Source organism: Apus apus, chromosome 1, assembly GCF_020740795.1.
Source record: "Apus apus isolate bApuApu2 chromosome 1, bApuApu2.pri.cur, whole genome shotgun sequence".
NCBI classification, from domain to species: Eukaryota; Metazoa; Chordata; class Aves; order Apodiformes; family Apodidae; genus Apus; species Apus apus.
In genome coordinates, this window is record NC_067282.1 from 15793060 (window position 1) to 15811129 (window position 18070).

An 18070-nucleotide genomic window follows, 5' to 3' on the forward strand; every position below is an offset into this window, starting at 1 on the left:
ATATTTTATTCTATAGCTTTAGTAGCATCTGCATTGCTTTGTGTGCCCATAAACAAAACAAATTAATCATGCTAAGGGCAGTCAGTTTGATTCTGCATAGTTTTGTAGGATAGAAAAGAGCTTTATTCTGTACATCGTTCTTGACTGATTGAGTTTAGGTATATTATGTCAACATCTCATGTAAACCTTTGGTTGGTTGAAAAGGTCTTTACACAGCATGATCAGGATTTTCTAAAGTTGAAGAGTGATTAATTGCAGAAGTTGATTTTGGCCAGTAATTGCATATTTGTATAAAAAAATAATTGTGGTACCTAATTACTTACGGGTTTTATGTGTGTTAGACATGAAAAGGTTAGAAATGAAAATAAAACGTAATGTGACTTAAAAAAAAAATACATGTTGTGGTAGCTTTGGTCTACCAGTAATTAATAGGTTTTAATGGTATAGGTACTTTTAATAAATGTGCCAGTAAAGATGCATTAAAAAAATGTGTTGCAATCCTTATTCAGAGGAAAATTCCATTTCTGTTAATGAAGTTTTTCCTGAAACAGATTTAACGTAAGGAAGATAGTCTCAGAGAGAAAGGAAGAACTTGCTTTATAACAACTCCTTTGAGTAGGTCTTGCTGTTTAAAACTGGTTTTAATATTTTTTGTCTTTTTTTATACTAAAAAAGGAAGGTTGAGCAGAATCTTCTTAAAAACTCAGCCTATGGCAGTCTATTTTTCTCCATTATGCCCATAAGCAACACCAATCTGTTATCCTATGACAGTCAGTTTGATCCTGCAGAGCACCGTGGAGGAAAGCAACACGTACAGAAGCATTTTTGCACTTTGGTGTTTTGCCTGATTGATTTGGTTTGGGTGCACATTTCCATAGTCACATTTCATCCACCAGCTCTTCAGACACTCTTAATGTTTTTTTGGTTGTTTTTCTTTTTTGTATAAAGCAACAGACTATGTGGGAATTATGAATGAGTATATATGCTAATTAAGACAATGAAGTAGTTTAAAGATACACAAATGTTAATAGGATTTGAAATAAGAGGTAGCTTGAGGCCATTGCTGTAACTAACAGGCCATTTAAAAATGATTATCATCAGGCCCAGTGGACCAGTAGTAAAGTACAGCTGCCTTTTTAGTACAATATCAGAGCTAGCAGCCCCTAGACCCTGAGCTTTACTCCAGTGATCACAGCTGTGAACTGCACTGAACTAATTTTGCTTATTCCTGCAAATGCCAGCATAGAAACTACTAGCCTAACATAATGCCTGGGGTGGTATATACATTATTTTTTTATTTATAAAACAGTAAATTAATTTAAGGACATCAGCAAAGACATGCTCTTGCATTATTTAGATCAAGCTGCTAAATATTTTAGTAATTTTCAGTGGATTTTTTGCAGACTAAGATTGATGTACAAAAGAAAATAGTGTATATTACTCACTTTGTTGATCAAACCATTCAAAGAAGTGAAGAACTCTGGTTTGATCAGCACTACAGTACAAAAATAAAATTAAAAACGAGGGTTTCATTTGAGGAGCTACTATTTCAACAGCAAAAGAAGTTTACAAAAGGTGACAGTTATTTTAAATCTCCTGTGATAACCATGATAAAGATTTTGTACTGGCAAATTCTGTTTGACAGTCTGCCTCCTTCTTCCCCAGGCCCCACAGTTCAGCCGCCTTTGGTCCATTCAGAGAGATAACAGGGTGCCAGCCAACCAATCTCAGCTCCCTTCTTATCTGTCTTCTTTTCTAAAACCATCACCCGCAAATTTCCCAGCTCTGTAGAAATCCCAATTATAGATAGTCCATTTCAAAATATTTTATGGATGAAGCCCTATTCCTGCCAAAGATACGAGAGGGCTTCTGCTCCTGTTTTAAATTAGTGAAGTCACAGTCACAGTTGTTTCACACAAGTTGTGGAAATACTTGTTTAAGATGGTGCCTGAAAATCTGGCATAGAATAAACAGGATTAGCTGAAAACTCAGGAAGAAATTAAGAAAACCAAAAAGCGCATTTTTGTTACTGTTTTGTTTTCCTTAGGCACTTTCCAAGTACAGAAATAAGGATCTCTACCCAAAGAAAGTACATTTTTTGAGAAAGGAAGAAAACTCATCACATGTAGAAAAATGTGAAGCAGTGAATAAAACAGTATTAACAGCTGGTTTAGGCTTTGACCAGCAATGCTCTCACTTAAGTGGTTCTGGATCTATTTTGCTATATTTTTATTATTTTTTACAGATTATTGTTCTCATTTATAACCTTACAAACTGACAAAGTCATAGGAAGTAAGATGGAAACAGCATTTTTGTGATTGTTGTTCCAAGAGAAGCAAAGGAACCCAAATACCTGCATCACATTGTGCCTAAGGAGGACAATGGGCAAATAGTTTTTGAGATACAATTTGATTTCTTTGGGTTTATGATTTTAATCCAGAAGGTTATGCAGCCATTTTTTTCTGTGTTGGGAAATACTGTGAAAGAGAACCATGATGCAAACAAGATTCTGTCATTACTACAGTCAAAAATGTAGTAATGCAATTTAGTGACATCTATTGATTTTAATGCAAGTTAGCAGTTTTGCTCTTAGAGGAAAATATGTGATATGCTAAGCAATTTTGTATTGTGTTTTGGGATGGCTACTTGAGTCAAGGGAAGATGGGTCATGACAAGCCTTCAAACCCTTTACCTACATGTGGAAAATGGCCCATCTTCTTTCCCACATAAGACTAAACAACTCTGTGACGGCATCGGCTCGCGACACTACATTATACAGGCTGCCTTTAGTCTAGTAGTCATTAGGTCCTCCAGTTTTGGGTAAAGACACCGTTTTGTTAGATGTTTTACAAATACAGAGTTACAAAAGAGTTGTTCATTCATAACGGAACTTGCAATGTTATAATGCTTTTGCATGGGAAGCAATGTTTTGTGGGTGGTAGCTGTGCTTTATAAGACAACAAAAACATTTTTCTCTCATCAGCTGTTAGGCTCTCAGACATTATAGCACATTAATTTTTATAAGTATCTCCTGCCCCAAAACTGAAATGAACTCTTGTTAAACTAAATATAGAGAAGCATACTAAGACAAATACATTAGCCACAGTTGTAAGTTGTGTTCTTTTATTTGGCTTGTCTGCCTATTTCATAGAATCATTAAGCTTGGAAGAGACCTCAAAGATTATCAAGTTCCAACCCCCCTGCCATGAGCAGGGAACCCTATCACTAGACCAGGCTGCACAAAACCTCATCCAACCTGGCCTTAAAAACCTCCAGGAATTTCCTTTAAAGATGTCTAAGCTAACATTGATCCCGTGTTATAGTAGAGATTTATGTGTTTAAAGTAAACAGCTGTTCAGTCTGCATTAGAATAAAAGAATTTGTGATCCACAGAAATAGAAAACATGCATACATACTCTTACGATGTATACACAGATGTATTCATGCATATATTAAGCCTTTTCTTTAGTCTGTTTTAGCTGAAAATAAATATTTAGAAAGCATACTCCATTCATGGCATTTGACACTGAAACCTGTCTTTCATATGAAGCAGTTAGAGCTTGAAATATTAAATGCAGGGGCATGGCCAGAATCAATCTTGCACTCATATCAGATGAGGCTGGTCATCCATTTAGAAGTGGAATGGCTTTTACTTCTAAATAACCTTGGTCAAATGATTTGTTTATATTTTATTTCTTGAAAGGTAATTCCTCTTTCTAATTATTTGAATTATTATGTGAGACCTACAGCTATTTAAAAATGCCTTTTATATATAAAAGAGCTGACAGATTTTCAGAGAAAGAAGATGCAGCTTAGTGACAAAAAAGAGAAGATAGTGTAAGATGCATTTCCAGTAATTCATGTCAAGCATTTGATTTTAAAGCCATCCAACTGCATTGTGATTGGTTCCCACCAGCATCATGGTGGGAGGCCAAGAAGCAGCTCTCTCTTCGAATGAATGAAGAAGAAACTGCAAGGCAGATAGGGCAAAAAGAAATGGGAGCATGGGGGAGGAGGGTAAAGAAAAGAGATAGCTCAGGGTTTCTTAATCTTTAGACTTTTGGTCCTCCACAGACAGTAATTCTCTAATGTCATTTTGATATGACATGTCCGTAGTAAGCAGAATCTACATCTGAAAAATCCCTTAGCTATGATCATGGCATTATCTGGGGAAACAGGCAAGCTACACGACATTGAAAAAAACAGTGCAGCGAGGTGATCAAAGCAACAAGGCAACATAAAGGAACAAGTGCAAGTAATAAAAACACAATCTGTTTGAGGTGTTGATGTTAAGTGTCTTAAGTAACCATAATTCCCAGATATACATAGTCACCCAAACAGGCTAAGACCCAAATTTCTGGGAAGAACAGGAGAGGAAGTCTCATGGAATGGTTTTGATTTTGAATAATAATAATGCCTAGGATGTTTGAGAGCGGGCTGAAGTATGAATTACAGAACTATGAAACAAGGCTCAGAGAATTCTCGCTGAATAGGCCAATGATGAATAATAAGGGTATCTTCATTGTAGTCATTCTTTTTATTCATTTTTCACCTATGTGAAGAACTTCAGTGCTAGAATCTTTGGTTTTGGTTTTCAGATTGGAAAACTCAGAAAAGCTAAGCGAAGTGTTGTTCTGGTTTGAGGCAGGATGAAGCCGATTTTTTTTTTTACTGATTTTTTTTCTTGAGTGAACTGTCTTTTAACTAGCAGCAAGTTTTCTAGTTAGTGAACTGATAACTCTGGAATGTTTATGTTACTGCCGAGATGTCAAGGACACTCTGCAGGCTCAGGTGCTAAAGGAGCAGAAGAGTCGCATCTGCAGCCCTGCAGTAGGGAGGACTGGACTAGACAGACAGCAAAACTGGCTAAATTATTCCATTCCATGTATCTACGTAAGCTCGGTATAAGATAAGGTCAGGGATCACGGAAGTCAGCTTCCTGCCTGCTGCTTCTTCCCTCACCATTGATCCCCAGGCCTGTGCACTCCTGACCATCATCACTCTCCCCTCAGCTCCTGTCTGCTCTGCCCTCTCTTCGGCAGCTCCGGGACATTTCAGAACTGCTTCCAGCTCAGGAGATGCCGGGGCAGTAGCTGGGGGTCGGGGGAGGTGATAAGGGCTTTGCACGTTCCTGCAGATACTTGTGTATAATTGCACATATTTTCTTATAATTAGTATTTAATTCAAGTTGTCTTGTTTAGTTTTCAATCCGGAAAGTCTCTCTCCCTTTAATCTCTCTCCTTTCCTTACCTAGGTAGGAGGGAGAGGGGATGGAGAGCATTGTTGTCACTGGTTTTATTGCCGATCCTGAGACAAACCATGACGTGTTTATAGCTAGTGGAAATTAAAATGGGAGTTAGAGTGAAAATTTACCAAGTCCTATCCTTTCTCTTAGACTGTGTCTATCTCTCCAGGTTAAATTTGCCAGTCCATTAGACCAAGGCTAAGAAAAACAGTAAAAACAATAAGCTCACACAATTCATGGGATAATTCCAGGCTGTCAAAAGCACCTAAGTGTGCTAGGAAAGCCATCATTACCAATGGTGATGTGCAAGATGAAAGAACCCAAACAACAAAAAAAACGCATTTTGGATGTACATAACAAAGTAAATTTCACATTCTTTAAAAAATATATTTATTCATCAGCATGCAAACTATAACATTGAAGAAAAATCATGGAAGGATGGATATCTCTTATCCACCACAAATAAAACCAAGGTGCTCAGAAGACTAATAGAACAATTGCACTTCATATATGAAGGTAGCATCAGAATTTTTATTTCTAGATCTTGTGAGGGTTTTTTTCTCTCTGACCAAGTTGTATAGAATCTTATGATGTGATGCTTATTCCATTTATCTGACAGTAATACTAGTTTCAAATTCTGCTCTATACCATCAAAGGGAAGGAAGAAAAGGACAAGCAACATATTTTAGCAACAGTATTCAGAAACTCTTCTTATGGCAGTCCAAATTGTGACCAAAGAAATGACTGGATTTTGTTGTTTTCCAGTTAGGGTGTGTGTAATTAGACAACAGACTTTATTAACCTATGGGAAATCAGGAAAAACAGATGAGATTTTTGTTATATATTTCCTCTTGACATTAACATAGTTTAAAAAAAAAAAAAAGAAATAATATTTTAAGTGTCTTTAAGAGATACTTAGATTCAAGAGTGGCCAAGGAAGCAATGTTGTGTTTAATATTATTAAATCAACATCATGTGGTGAATGTCTGTTGATCTTAAGCCAAAATAAATCCATGGTTTTATTTGTTATAAATGGTAAACAGCAAGGAAGACTTATTTGAGATTTTATCCTTGTGCAGTAACATGAGTCAAAGTAAGCAATGATCTTATTTGCCAGTGAGAGGACTCTTGATGGTGCAAAACCTGTTACTGATGGAAGAAAGTGGTAAAAATCCCAGCCTTGCTCCTGCCAGCTTTTGAAAGGAAGGTTCTGCAGAGGGACCTGGACAGGCTGGATTATGGGCTGAAGCCAATTGTATGAGGTTCAACAAGGCCAAGTGCCGGGTCCTGCATATGAGCCAGCAGAGTGCCCAGGTGGCCAAGAAGGCCAATAGCAACCTGACCTACATCAGGAATAGTGTGGCCAGCAGGAACAGGGAGGTGATCCTGCCCCTAAAGCCACACCTCAACACTGTGTTCGGTTCTGGGCCCCTTACTGTAAGAAGAACATGGAGGTGCTGGAGTGTGTTGAGAGGAGAGCAACCAAGCTGGTGAAGGGTCTAGAGAACAAGTCCTGCAAGGAGAAGCTAAGGGCCCTGGGATTGCATAGTTTGGAGAAGAGGAGGCTGAAAGGAGACCTCATTGCTCTCTACAACTACCTGTAAGGAGGTTGTAGGGAGGTGGGTGTTGGCCTCTTCTCTCAAGTGAATAATGGTAGGACTAGAGGAAAAGGCCTGAAGTTGTGCCAGAGGAGATTTAGACCAGATATTAGGAAGGATTTCTTTACTGAAGGAGCAGTTAGGCACTGAAACAGGCTTCCCTGGCAAGTGGTGAGGTCATCATCCCTGGAGGTATCCGAAAAACACAAACATGTGGCACTTCAGGACAACCTCTTGTGGGCATGGTGGTGACTTTTTCATTTGTTGTGGTTTTGTTTGGGGTTTTTTTGTGTGTGCTTGTTTTTTTGTTTTGTTGTTGGTGGGTTTTGTTTGTTTGTTTGTTGCTGTTTGTTGGGTTTTTTTTTCCTCATGGGTGGATGGTTGGACTCAGCAATCTTGTAGGTCTTTTTTAACCATAACAATTCTGTGACAGCCTGGACTGGACAGGGAGCATTGCAAGGTAGGAGTCAGACTCACCTTTTAAAGAAAAAGAGATGGATTAAATGGCATAACTCCCCTCAAGACAAGTTTTAATTCTAAGTATAAAACTACAGACCAGACAAAAAAACTCATCTTGTTTCAAGATTGAATGACAACCACCTAAGGGCCTCCATCTTCATACAGTACCAAATTAGTCACATCTTTCATTATTTTCTGCCTTCTTTTCCTTCCTTTCCCCAGATGTTTCAGAGATCTGGGGAGACATTTCCGTAGTCAGAGGCAGCAGTTAGATGACTAGTCTCCTTTTAATGTCACGTGGACATTCAGCACCAAACGTCCCTGATACTTTAAAAAATGCTTTACTTGATCTTCCTCAAATTACAGCAGAGTTCATGTTTTGGTTTAGTTCAGTTAAATCAGAACACAAGGTTTCACATAAAGAAACACCATTGGTTCAAAGTGTGAGATATAAATGATAATGTATCCATCAAAACAATTTAGGTCAGCCATAAAGCCATATTGTATGGCTTTACTGCTCATATGTCTTATGAAATTAAGTTAATTCCCATCACTGACAGTTTTGCTGGCAGGAGTACTGCAAAATTAACATGTATTTCTCCAAAATTAAGAAAAAAAATATTGTTGCGGTTTTTTCCTGAAAAACACAAATAATTCTTCTTTTGCATAAGAAAACTCTGTGATTATGCAGCTATATATTAAAAGGTCTTTTTATGTAACCAACTGCACATTTTATAAGATACCCTCCCAATTAAAATTGTCCTTTTATTTTTTTAAGTTTTTTTTTCTGGAAAGAAAAATGTCTTTTTAAATGGGCTGATTTTCTCCCTTTTAAAGATAACAAGAAAAAAAGGAAGCTTATGCTGTAGAGAATTGGGCCATCAAAGTATTACTCCTTAAAATAAAATTCAGAATTCTTTTTGTTCTGTTTCATTAAAATGAGATATGGGGGCAGGTTTTATAAAATCTTACATTTTTTACCAAAAAGCTGCAAATATTTTTTTTTTTTTCTGTAGAAAGGAATGTTTGGATGAAGTACAAATTTGAACTGAATGAAATAATATGTCTCATAAGAAAATGAATCAATCCAAGAACAGCAAAAAATGTTTAATCACAGAAGCAAAAAATGTTAATCTCACAGGCAATCTAAGTGAGTTATAAAACATAATTTCTCTAGATATTAATCTAATGAGAATGAGATTTCCCTCAGCTTGCAAACTGAAAAGGTGATATGATTTTGTAAGAAGATCTGTAACCACGACATGAGTATCTGAGTTGAAATGTTAACCTCAGTTAAGCAACTGGGGGTTTTACCATTGATTCCATAAACCAGTCTTTTACTGTAGTCCAGTGTAATTCCCATACAAACTGTTATGCCTCTGTAAGCTTCTATTCTGAAGGGGGGGTGGGGGGAAGGAATAAAAAAAGATAACTGTAGACATTTTGTCCTTTAGAAAACCTGCAAGCTTCATGGGACCTTTCTAGCAAAACCTTCATCTTTACCTTTTAAAAACCCTTCAGTGGTTTTGAAAAGCCTGGCAGTCTCACATGGTATTAATATTTTTGTCAGTTTTTAAAAACAGCCAAGAAGGTACTTCTATCCCAATGTGGATTCTCACTCATATGACTGTGAAAGGTAAATGCTGCAGGTGGATTCTCTGCAGGGAAGCATTCAAAGAGAAAGTTTTGGCAAAATTAGGGAAATGCACATGTATGTGCATTGCCAGACAGATGCAAATACCAGATCCATGGAGTGCTCAGGGCTGGTGGACAAAGGCACAAAGACAGGATAATTTAATGCAGAGAGAGAGCAAAGTACTTTTAAAGTAAGAAAATATTTGTTACCATTCAGCAAATGTGAAATTCATGAGGGGAGTTCTATCAAAGAGTTTAGCCAAGGCACAGTGGAAAGAGAAATTTTATAAACAAACCCAGTGGAAAGTGTTTTCTTGTTGGGTAAAAATGTTCCGTCAGATCTAAATTATTTGGAATTATATATTGATGAAAGTAAAATATTTTAGTGGTGCAGAAGCTTTCAGGGGGAAAGTACTAAAGATTAAAGCAGTTTTCCTCATAGAAATTTATGAAAGGCGATGCTACTATGTGTTTTCCATTAAGAAATTAGAATTGTCAGCACTTTTTGGGAAAAAAAGAGATACATGGTCTGTATCTGAGATATACCTGCAACCACTGTCTGGGAGGGGGCTGTGCCTGTTTTGAGAAGGGCAGTTCCAAATCACATTGAATCTAGGGATGGGCAGGGGAGAAAAACAGAGGTACATTTCCTTAAAGTGAGATTTTTTAAAACAATTTTAAAATGTAGCTATCTAAATGTAGGTGCCAAGTCTTTCATAGTTGTATAGTTTCCTTTTTTAATCTCTCATAATTTTCCACTTAATTTGTCACCCATATTAAGCTGGGATGATCTGTCTTCTTAATATAGAATCACAGAATGGTTAAGGCTGTAAAGGCCCTTAAAGATCATCAGGTTCCAACCTCCCTGCTATGAGAAGGGACAGCTCACACTGAACCAGGATAGTATCTTTTTTTGTACCTTTTTCTGTTTTAGAGACAGGCAACAATAACAAAAAAGGAATTTAAAATCCTAACTTTCAGATGGAAAAAAGCAGATGAGACAGTTCCCTCCACTCTTTGTGTGCACATATACATACAAAGATATACCTGCTTCTTTCAGTTTCTTTTGGGATTGGCTTGGAGGAAACTTTAATCAGTATATTAACTGGTGAAGAGCAAAGTTTGCTCCATATAAAGCATGGAGAAGTGTTCAACAGTTGAGTCTGCAAGTCACTCATCTGATCTGCATTGCCCTCTCTGTTATTTTCGGCATCTCTTAAGGTCACCTTTTAAAGTTAGTGTTCTGGAACTTTGAGATTGCACACATAATATAATGCTCAAATTGATTTTAAAAGAAGAAAATGCCATGAATGTTAATTAAGCTAACTTAATTCCATTTTACCATTCAATAGGCAAAAAATGCACTATCACTTCTTGCTATCATTGCAGGTGTTGACCTTAAGCAGCAATAGGCTTTTAGAGTCAGTTCACAAAAATTGTTTCTGAAAACTTAATTATTAAATAAAAACTGTGACAAGTTTGTATCTTGCTTTGTAGTATGCTCTCACATCTGCAGTTGCACAAATAAAAGTTCATTTCTCAAATTACCATTATATCTAGCACATTAACCCAATGTTTTCATTGTTCCTAGGAGAGTATTATTAGAAGAGCTGGCAAGTCACTTACAGAGTGCTAGAGGTAACCCATTGCTGTGGGTTAAATGTATAAGACACTCATGAATTTTCTGTGCCTCAAATCCGATAGGTCCTTCTGTTGATCTCCAGATAAAAGCCTGCTGCACGCTCTTGAGTATTTTTTTGCATGCAACTAAACACACTGACCTTTAGGACAAGTGCTTATGTGTTTTTAGAGTTCCAGAATTTACTATAGAATTGCAAGGTAAAGGTCCATTAGGTGTAATGTTTATACATGTCGGGGTAGCATGCAGATGCCACAGCTGAGACAGTTGGACCATTGTGCTAAACTTTTTACAGATAGAAGACTGGCCTTCCTGTCAAGTGCTTATAATCCGAAATAGGTCCAGACAGATGAAATGCTGTGAAATGGGAATATTAAGTGATTTGCTCCAGAGTACAAATTTAGTTTCAGGGGCTCAGTGCCTAACAAAACCTACCAGACTTCTCATCAAGCATTTCATTGTAGTAGGATAGACCTTAGAGAGGAGTGAATATTTCAGAAGATAATGTTTGTAATGTTTGTAATTAATTTTTTTTTTTTTTTTTTTAACTGGAATAATCTTAATTTAATACCTTTTTGGTTCACCTCCATCATTAATACATTACATTGTAAAGCAATACATTGATTTTAGTTAAAGTAATAATATTACATAATTTTCAGTTATAATTCTTTAGGCATGATCCTACCCAAAGTGTGATGCTTGTGTCCTGGATGCAGGAGGAGATAATTCTTTTGCTTGAAGAAGTCTGTGATCAAAAGTTTATTATTATTTTCAGGGTGCAGAGTCTATAAATAGAGAATTAGTAGGGTTGTGATGGGTACATGTTTCATTAGACACAAAAAATCAAACCCCTTACCCCTTCTTGAGTAGCAGTATTTAGAAACATCCTTTTCTAATAGAGACAGTCCTTAAGACAGTAGTAAACTTGTCCTAACACATCTATTATGTTTTTCATCTACCTACTTTATGTAACACTGTTTTCTCTTTTATAATCCTATCTTCCATCTTATATCAGTGATTTAATTAATGCAGTTGGTCTCAGTGCTGGAAATTTTTCTTACTGCAACAACATTATTTAGTACAAAATCAGCAGTCTCGAACACAACCTAGAGGAAGAGGATATTTGTGTCAGCTTTGTACTGGATTTGTGTACAAGATGCATGAAAGCTACAGGGGAATGAATACAGGTAACTTGTCATGTGATTCTAGAGCCCTGAGTCTTCTTTTAGGAGGTGGAGGTTGGTGAACTGGTCAGTGGTGGTCAGGCAGCACAGAGGGGAAAGAAAATGTTGGAATTTTCTGTGCAAAATGAACAGAAATGTGTTTGGCATTTTAACAGGAAACTTTAATTTCAAAGCTGATTCAGGATTACTACCTAATCTTGTCTCAGGTGTTTGAGCTTTCATGCATATTAAGTTGATAAATCATTTGACCTTGTGAGGTAGGTCCTTATGTAGATTAAATGATTCTTCCCTTTGTGATTTATCTGACCTGTAGAACTTGTGTCTCCATATGGCTAGGCTGGTCCTCTTGGAATGAGTTCTTTAGGTTGAGAAAATTTGCCCAGTACTTCTACATCAGTGCTGGCAAATGAAGGTCCACATCAGCTGAACAAAATAGAGAGTATATAACTGCGATCTGTGAGGGTATGGATCACTGGTAGCATTGCAGGCACACCTGAAATGAAAGCCTTCATGTACTATTGCGGCGGCAAAGTAATGTAACAAAGAAATGTGTGTGTGTGTGTGTGTGTGTGTGTGTGTGTGTGTGTATATATGAAGTTATTCCTGTCTGGAGTTTGCCAGGTATATTGGCTTTTTGTGAACAGGTTTTGATTGGTGGTGGGCTGCAGGGATAGCCTGAGGAAGAGGAGTGAGAAAATGTGAGAGAAAAAACCCTGCAGACACCATGGTTGGTGAAGAAAGACAGGGGAGAGGTGCTGCAGATACTGGAACAGAGATTCCCTTGCAGTCTGTGGTGAATACCATGGTGACACAACTTGTTCCCTTGCATCCCATGGAGCACCATGGTGGAGCAGGTATCCATGCTGAAGCCCATGGAGGACCCCATGCTGCAGCAGGTAGATGCATCCTCAAGGAAGCTTCAGCCTGTCAAGAGCCCACACCAGAGCAGGCTTATGGTAGGAGCTGTGGCCTGTGAGAGATCCACACTGGAGCAGTCTTTTCCTGAGGGACTGTGCCTCATGGAGAATAACTGTGGTGTAGCAGTTCCTGAAGAACTGCAGCCAATGGGAAGCATCCATGTTGGAGCATGAAGGACTGTATCCCATGGGGGGAACCCATGCTGGATTAGAACAACAATATGAAGAGGAAAGAGCAGCAGAGACCAAGTTGCTAGGGACTGACCATTATCTCCAGTCCTCATTTGGATGTCCAAAGCATAGGAGGAAATTAAGAGACAGTAAGAAAGTCTGTCCTCTTATCTGGAAAACTTCCATAATGCAAGCTGTGTTTCAGTTTAGGTGCTTCCACAGTTTGTGAGTTTATGTCAGGCCAGTGGACCTGTCTATATGACTGTAACAGGCAGCTGTGCCAGGGCTTCCCACGAAGTAGCCTGAAACCTAGGGAAAAGCATTTTAACATGCTCATTCCAGAGCTTGTGTTCTGGAAGACTCAGGGTCTGAGTCATGGCTGGGAAGCAATATCTACCAGGTTGCTTCTGTGTTTTCTGTGGATTCTTCCAGATTCCAGCCTATATAGTATAGGTACCAAATAGGCTGCAGGGCAAAACTAATGTGGTTGGCGGATCAGCTGTGCCCTGCTCATCAGATTTCATTTTCCAAATACATTGCTGGGGTATGGGTTTATTTGTCTCTTGAAGAAATTATAAAACTTTGAGGTGTGACCAAATAATGAAGCAAGGCCAATATAATGTAAATATGTATACAGGTATGTCTCCCTTAAAGACAAATTATTATTCAACATATTTTGAAGTCTGCTCACACTCTTGTCACTGCTTTGTATTTATGAGGGAAAAAATCTTGAACAAAATTTTCTTAGAATGCTAATGAGACTGTGTTCTATTAAGCATAATTTAGTTCATTTATAATGAGAAAAATGCTTGTAGAAGTGCATGGAAAATACATAAAAGAACTGGGAAATCCAGGTAGTAATGTTTGCCTGGAGACATTTTCTGAGAGGAGTAGTGAGTCAGAATGCAAATCCTCATGGCTTTGCTGATTTCTGTGGTCGCTGCTGATTGCTGTAAAATTGATTCGGGGGCACTGCAGCATCCCTGCATATGTTTAAGCCTAATCTCCACCGTGTCACAGGCATTTTTCCTCTGTGTGGTTATTGTAATGAGTAAGAAAAAATTCTCATAACCCTCACCTTAGCAGTTTCTCTTATCAAGGAACAAAGAAGGACGCTATTGAATAACTTCCCAGTCTTGATCTGAAGTAGAGCAGTGCAAATTTTCCTGGATCGGTTATTTCAGGACTTTAATAATAATTTCAGAATTTTTTACTGCATTTGGATCTAGGCTGTGTCAAGGATATTTTGCTTTGAAAATACAAAGATTTGTTATTCAATTATTTAGAGTAATAAACTGTTATTTAATGAAATTTCAAGTTTGACTTTTTGTTTCTCTTTTTTTCTCCATCCTGAGAATGAATTTGAGCTTTAACTCCACTGAATGTACAGTTTCACAGCTTGACATGAATTTCTTGAATTTTTCATCATGTAGAGAATCCTACTGTATGGACCGTATGTTATGAAAAGTACCCTTTGCCCATGCAAAACTGCAAAGAAGTTAAGGCAACGTAGGGCCTTACAAGGGCTTTCTCTAAGCAGAAAGCACTTTAAGTAACTACCCCTTGCATACACAAGGTTTACATTTAAGTTGGCAAAGTTAACTGGACTGTATTTAAAAATAGAGGATGCCTGCCACTTCCTCAAAAAAACAATTGTAGAACACTGAGAAATCCCTTTGCAGGGGAAAATAGCATGCAGGATGTGGCTCCAGAACTGGATGAATGATTATACAAGAAAGATATAAAAACAGTGTTTAAAAAGGTTTATTAGTAAGAAATTGTGTTGAGGAAATCAGGAGGTATAGAGGACATTCGTTGCAGAAATGAGAGCCTAAGTGAGGGCTGCCAGTGAAAACTGAAACTTGCAGTGGGCACTAGAACAACATGAGAAGGTCATTTACATCTTTAAATACAAAGGCAGGAAACAGGAAAATAATTGAAGCTGTTATATATTGATGATGGGACAGAAAAACAGGAAAGTTTGGTTAGAGATGTAAAACGAATAGATACTTCACATTGATTTTCTCTCAAGGAGGATGTTGGCCTTAAAAGACGTGCTGGCTAATGGGAATAGGGAAATCAGCTCCTTCTTCCATGGTTCTTAAATAATTTGTTTACTGAAGGACAGATGCAGTAAAAAATGCTTCTTATTAGAGCTGTTAAATGAATATTGATACGTGTGATCAGTGAATAGGAAGCATAATACCTATTTTTAAAGGGGGACATAGAAACTGGCAGCATGGACCTAGCAGCTTAATATCAATAGACGGTAAAGCTACAGAACACATTTTAGTGGAAAGCTTTAAATATGGCTATCGACAGAAAATAGGGTAAAATGCAACCAGAAGTTATTAAGGTAGAAAGTGTGGAGTTAATCCATATCTTCCAGTTGCCAAGTGAATGAAGTAAAATAGATATACTCCTTGAGAGAAGTGATTTATGAGAATAGAGGCCAACAGGAGAGTTAAAAGTTAAGCATGAAACTAAGGGGAGGATGGCAACAAATTCTGATAGAAGAAGAGCTACCAGGCTGGGGAAGCATAGCTACAGGAGGAAGATACTAACAGACTGATTTTACAGGAGAGGCAAAGAAAGAAAGTCAGAGTGCCCTGATGGAATTTGCTGGTGAGGCAGATAAAGACATCGATAGAAGTTCAGAGCAGGCTAAGAATGTAACTGTGGAAGTAAATAATTTTGAGGAGTATGGTAATAGGTGTGACATAATGGAAAACGAATAATAGTGACTAACAGAAAATTGTGCTATAAGCAGAAACTCATCATTTAGAAATTGCTCAGAAGGAAGTAGGAGCAGAATTTTGATCCTGAGATGATCATCAGCCATCAGTGAGGTGCAGGTTTAGAAAACTGCAATGTGATCTTAGGATATGTCAGCAGAAGTATTTTACAGTAGAGATGGGGAACTAATGTAAAAAGAAGCAGAAAGTCTTCAACTGAAATTCTAAACGTGTTGGTTGTCTGTTTGAGAAAGATGAGATGAAACTGGGAAAGCACAGAACAAATGTTTTTTAGGAGGATTACTGGAATGGCAAGCCAGTTATTTGATGGGTCTAGGAGAATGTATGTCGTGTAGTCCAGCAAAGACAAGACTAAAAAGGTTCATAAGAGCTGTGTATCATCAACGTATTGGAAAGGAATGTAAGGGAATTAAGAAAGCTTTAAAAAACTATGTATGTATATACAAAATGACAATAAAAATCCTTACGCTGGGGACTGTAACAGTGGGGCATCACATAAAATCACAGAACTGTGCTCAAGCCACTTTTCCATCTCTGGCATCAGAACTGGATAAGTCACCCAAGTCTAAGGAGAAGAATGCACAGTTTGTATTTTTTGTTCTTCATGTAGTCAATGTAATATAAAAGAATTAAAGCAGAAATGGTTTGAATCAGCCCATTTGCCACGTGTGTATGCAGTCAGTACCCTGACTGTGCTGATGTCTCAGGAAGACTGTGATCTCCAGGCTGGAATAAAAGGAGCCCATCATCTAGTTAAAAGGGTGTGAGTTAGGTTTTCCCATCTTTAGGTTACATCTGAGAATGAGTTGCAACCAGGGAAGGTCTGGAACAGGAGAGCACTCAAAATACATACTTAGGAGAAAATGCATACAGTGATCCCCTAACTGGCTGTTCCTTTCTCCATTTTCTGTGGTTTTGAGATAGGTAACACTATTAATGATCACACAGTGTCTACTGAGTTGTTTTGTACCTCAAAAGAATTGGGATGTTTTTCATTAGGTGCTTTGTGAGTTGCTAGAAAGGCTGTATTTTCTCAAGAAAATAATCTTATCCCTGCTTTTACATGCATAGATCAGTAAAGTCCTTCTGCAGTCTGCTGAAAGTCATACAAGTCTTCCTCTATGTCTTAAGTGAGTCCAAAAGCAAAGCAAAACCAAATCAAAACTCAGTTTGTTTTCTGGTTTTGGGGTTGAGACAGAGTAGAAATAAAAAGGTTTGGGACAAAAGTCTGGTTACATTGCCTTACTATATTTGCCTTCAACTCCTCTCTTACAGTCAAGGAAGTTGTTAATGAAGCTGTTTTTACTCAGTGTTTGTAGTAGAGTTTTAAAGCAGCACAAGGACTTCCTGTTTTTAAGAGAGTGAAGGTTCTACATTGTTACAAGGCAAAATGTCCAAATTTGACTTATGACGTCAGTAACATTTTTGTGATAATTTTCACATTTTAAAATGTGAACACTTTTCTGTTTGAGAAAATGGAAATGATCAATGACTGATAATAAGCAGTTATGTTTAAAATTATTTCAACTTTTTCACTAGTGGGCAAAATTACATTTATTTTATATTTTGTTTTAGAGTAAAACTACTATAAATAATGTAACATTCTATGAATAAGATCCAAAAGTGACAAAATGTTATTTAGCTATTTATTTATAGTTTCCAGAATGAAACACGTGTGAAAATTGTGTTTAATTAAATACAGGCAGAAATTGAAATATTTAAATTAAAAATTTGAGCAGGTTGGAACGTGTAAGGATGTGTTTACAGATTTTGTTACTAGCTGAACTCTGGTATTTGGTTTTTTTCTTCTTTCAGTTTGCTCCCAGTATTCTAGAGGAGTTTTTGCCATTTTTGGACTTTATGATAAGAGATCAGTACATACCTTGACCTCATTCTGCAGCGCCTTGCACATCTCCCTCATCACGCCGAGTTTCCCCACGGAGGGCGAGAGTCAGTTTGTGCTGCAGCTGCGGCCTTCTCTGCGGGGAGCCCTCTTGAGCCTGCTGGATCATTATGAATGGAACCGCTTTGTCTTCCTGTATGATACAGATCGAGGTGAGTTGTGACCCAGCTTTGTTATCTTTTTTAGTTCAAATTACTTTTGCAAGAACTGTGCATTTTTTATATCATATTGAGAGCTTGAGGAGTCAAATTTCAAGGGGCCTTTGAGGTGAGGTATCTGATTGCTTAGCTGTGTGGCTGAAGGAAAAATTCCTTCCTCTGTGAATAGTGGGTATTGGCTGCACATAGTATGTAACTGACCTGCCAGAGCCTGTGCTTTAAGTCTAGAACTAGAACATTTAAACTGTGAAACAAAGATGCAATTCAGTAACCAGAATTTACAGTTCTGTTCACTCTACAACTCACTTTGTAGTGAAAGCAGTACAAAGAATTAGAGAGGACCAGCAACTTTTCTGTGCCTGCATTGGTGTAAGCTAAGGTGTGAGTCAGCCCCCTGGGGCTTCC

The 18070-nt window shown here is 37.7% G+C and overlaps 1 protein-coding gene across 6 annotated transcripts in view; it reads left to right on the top strand.

The window, feature by feature from the left end:
- GRIA4 (glutamate ionotropic receptor AMPA type subunit 4) overlaps window positions 1-18070 on the top strand; it is a 225346-nt gene that overhangs the window by 57778 nt on the left and 149498 nt on the right. For all 6 annotated transcript variants that reach the window (XM_051608846.1, XM_051608836.1, XM_051608866.1 and 3 more), the window contains exon 3: window positions 17420-17659. In XM_051608846.1, the coding sequence (XP_051464806.1) occupies window positions 17420-17659 (240 nt within the window). The remainder of the gene's footprint in view (window positions 1-17419; window positions 17660-18070) is intronic.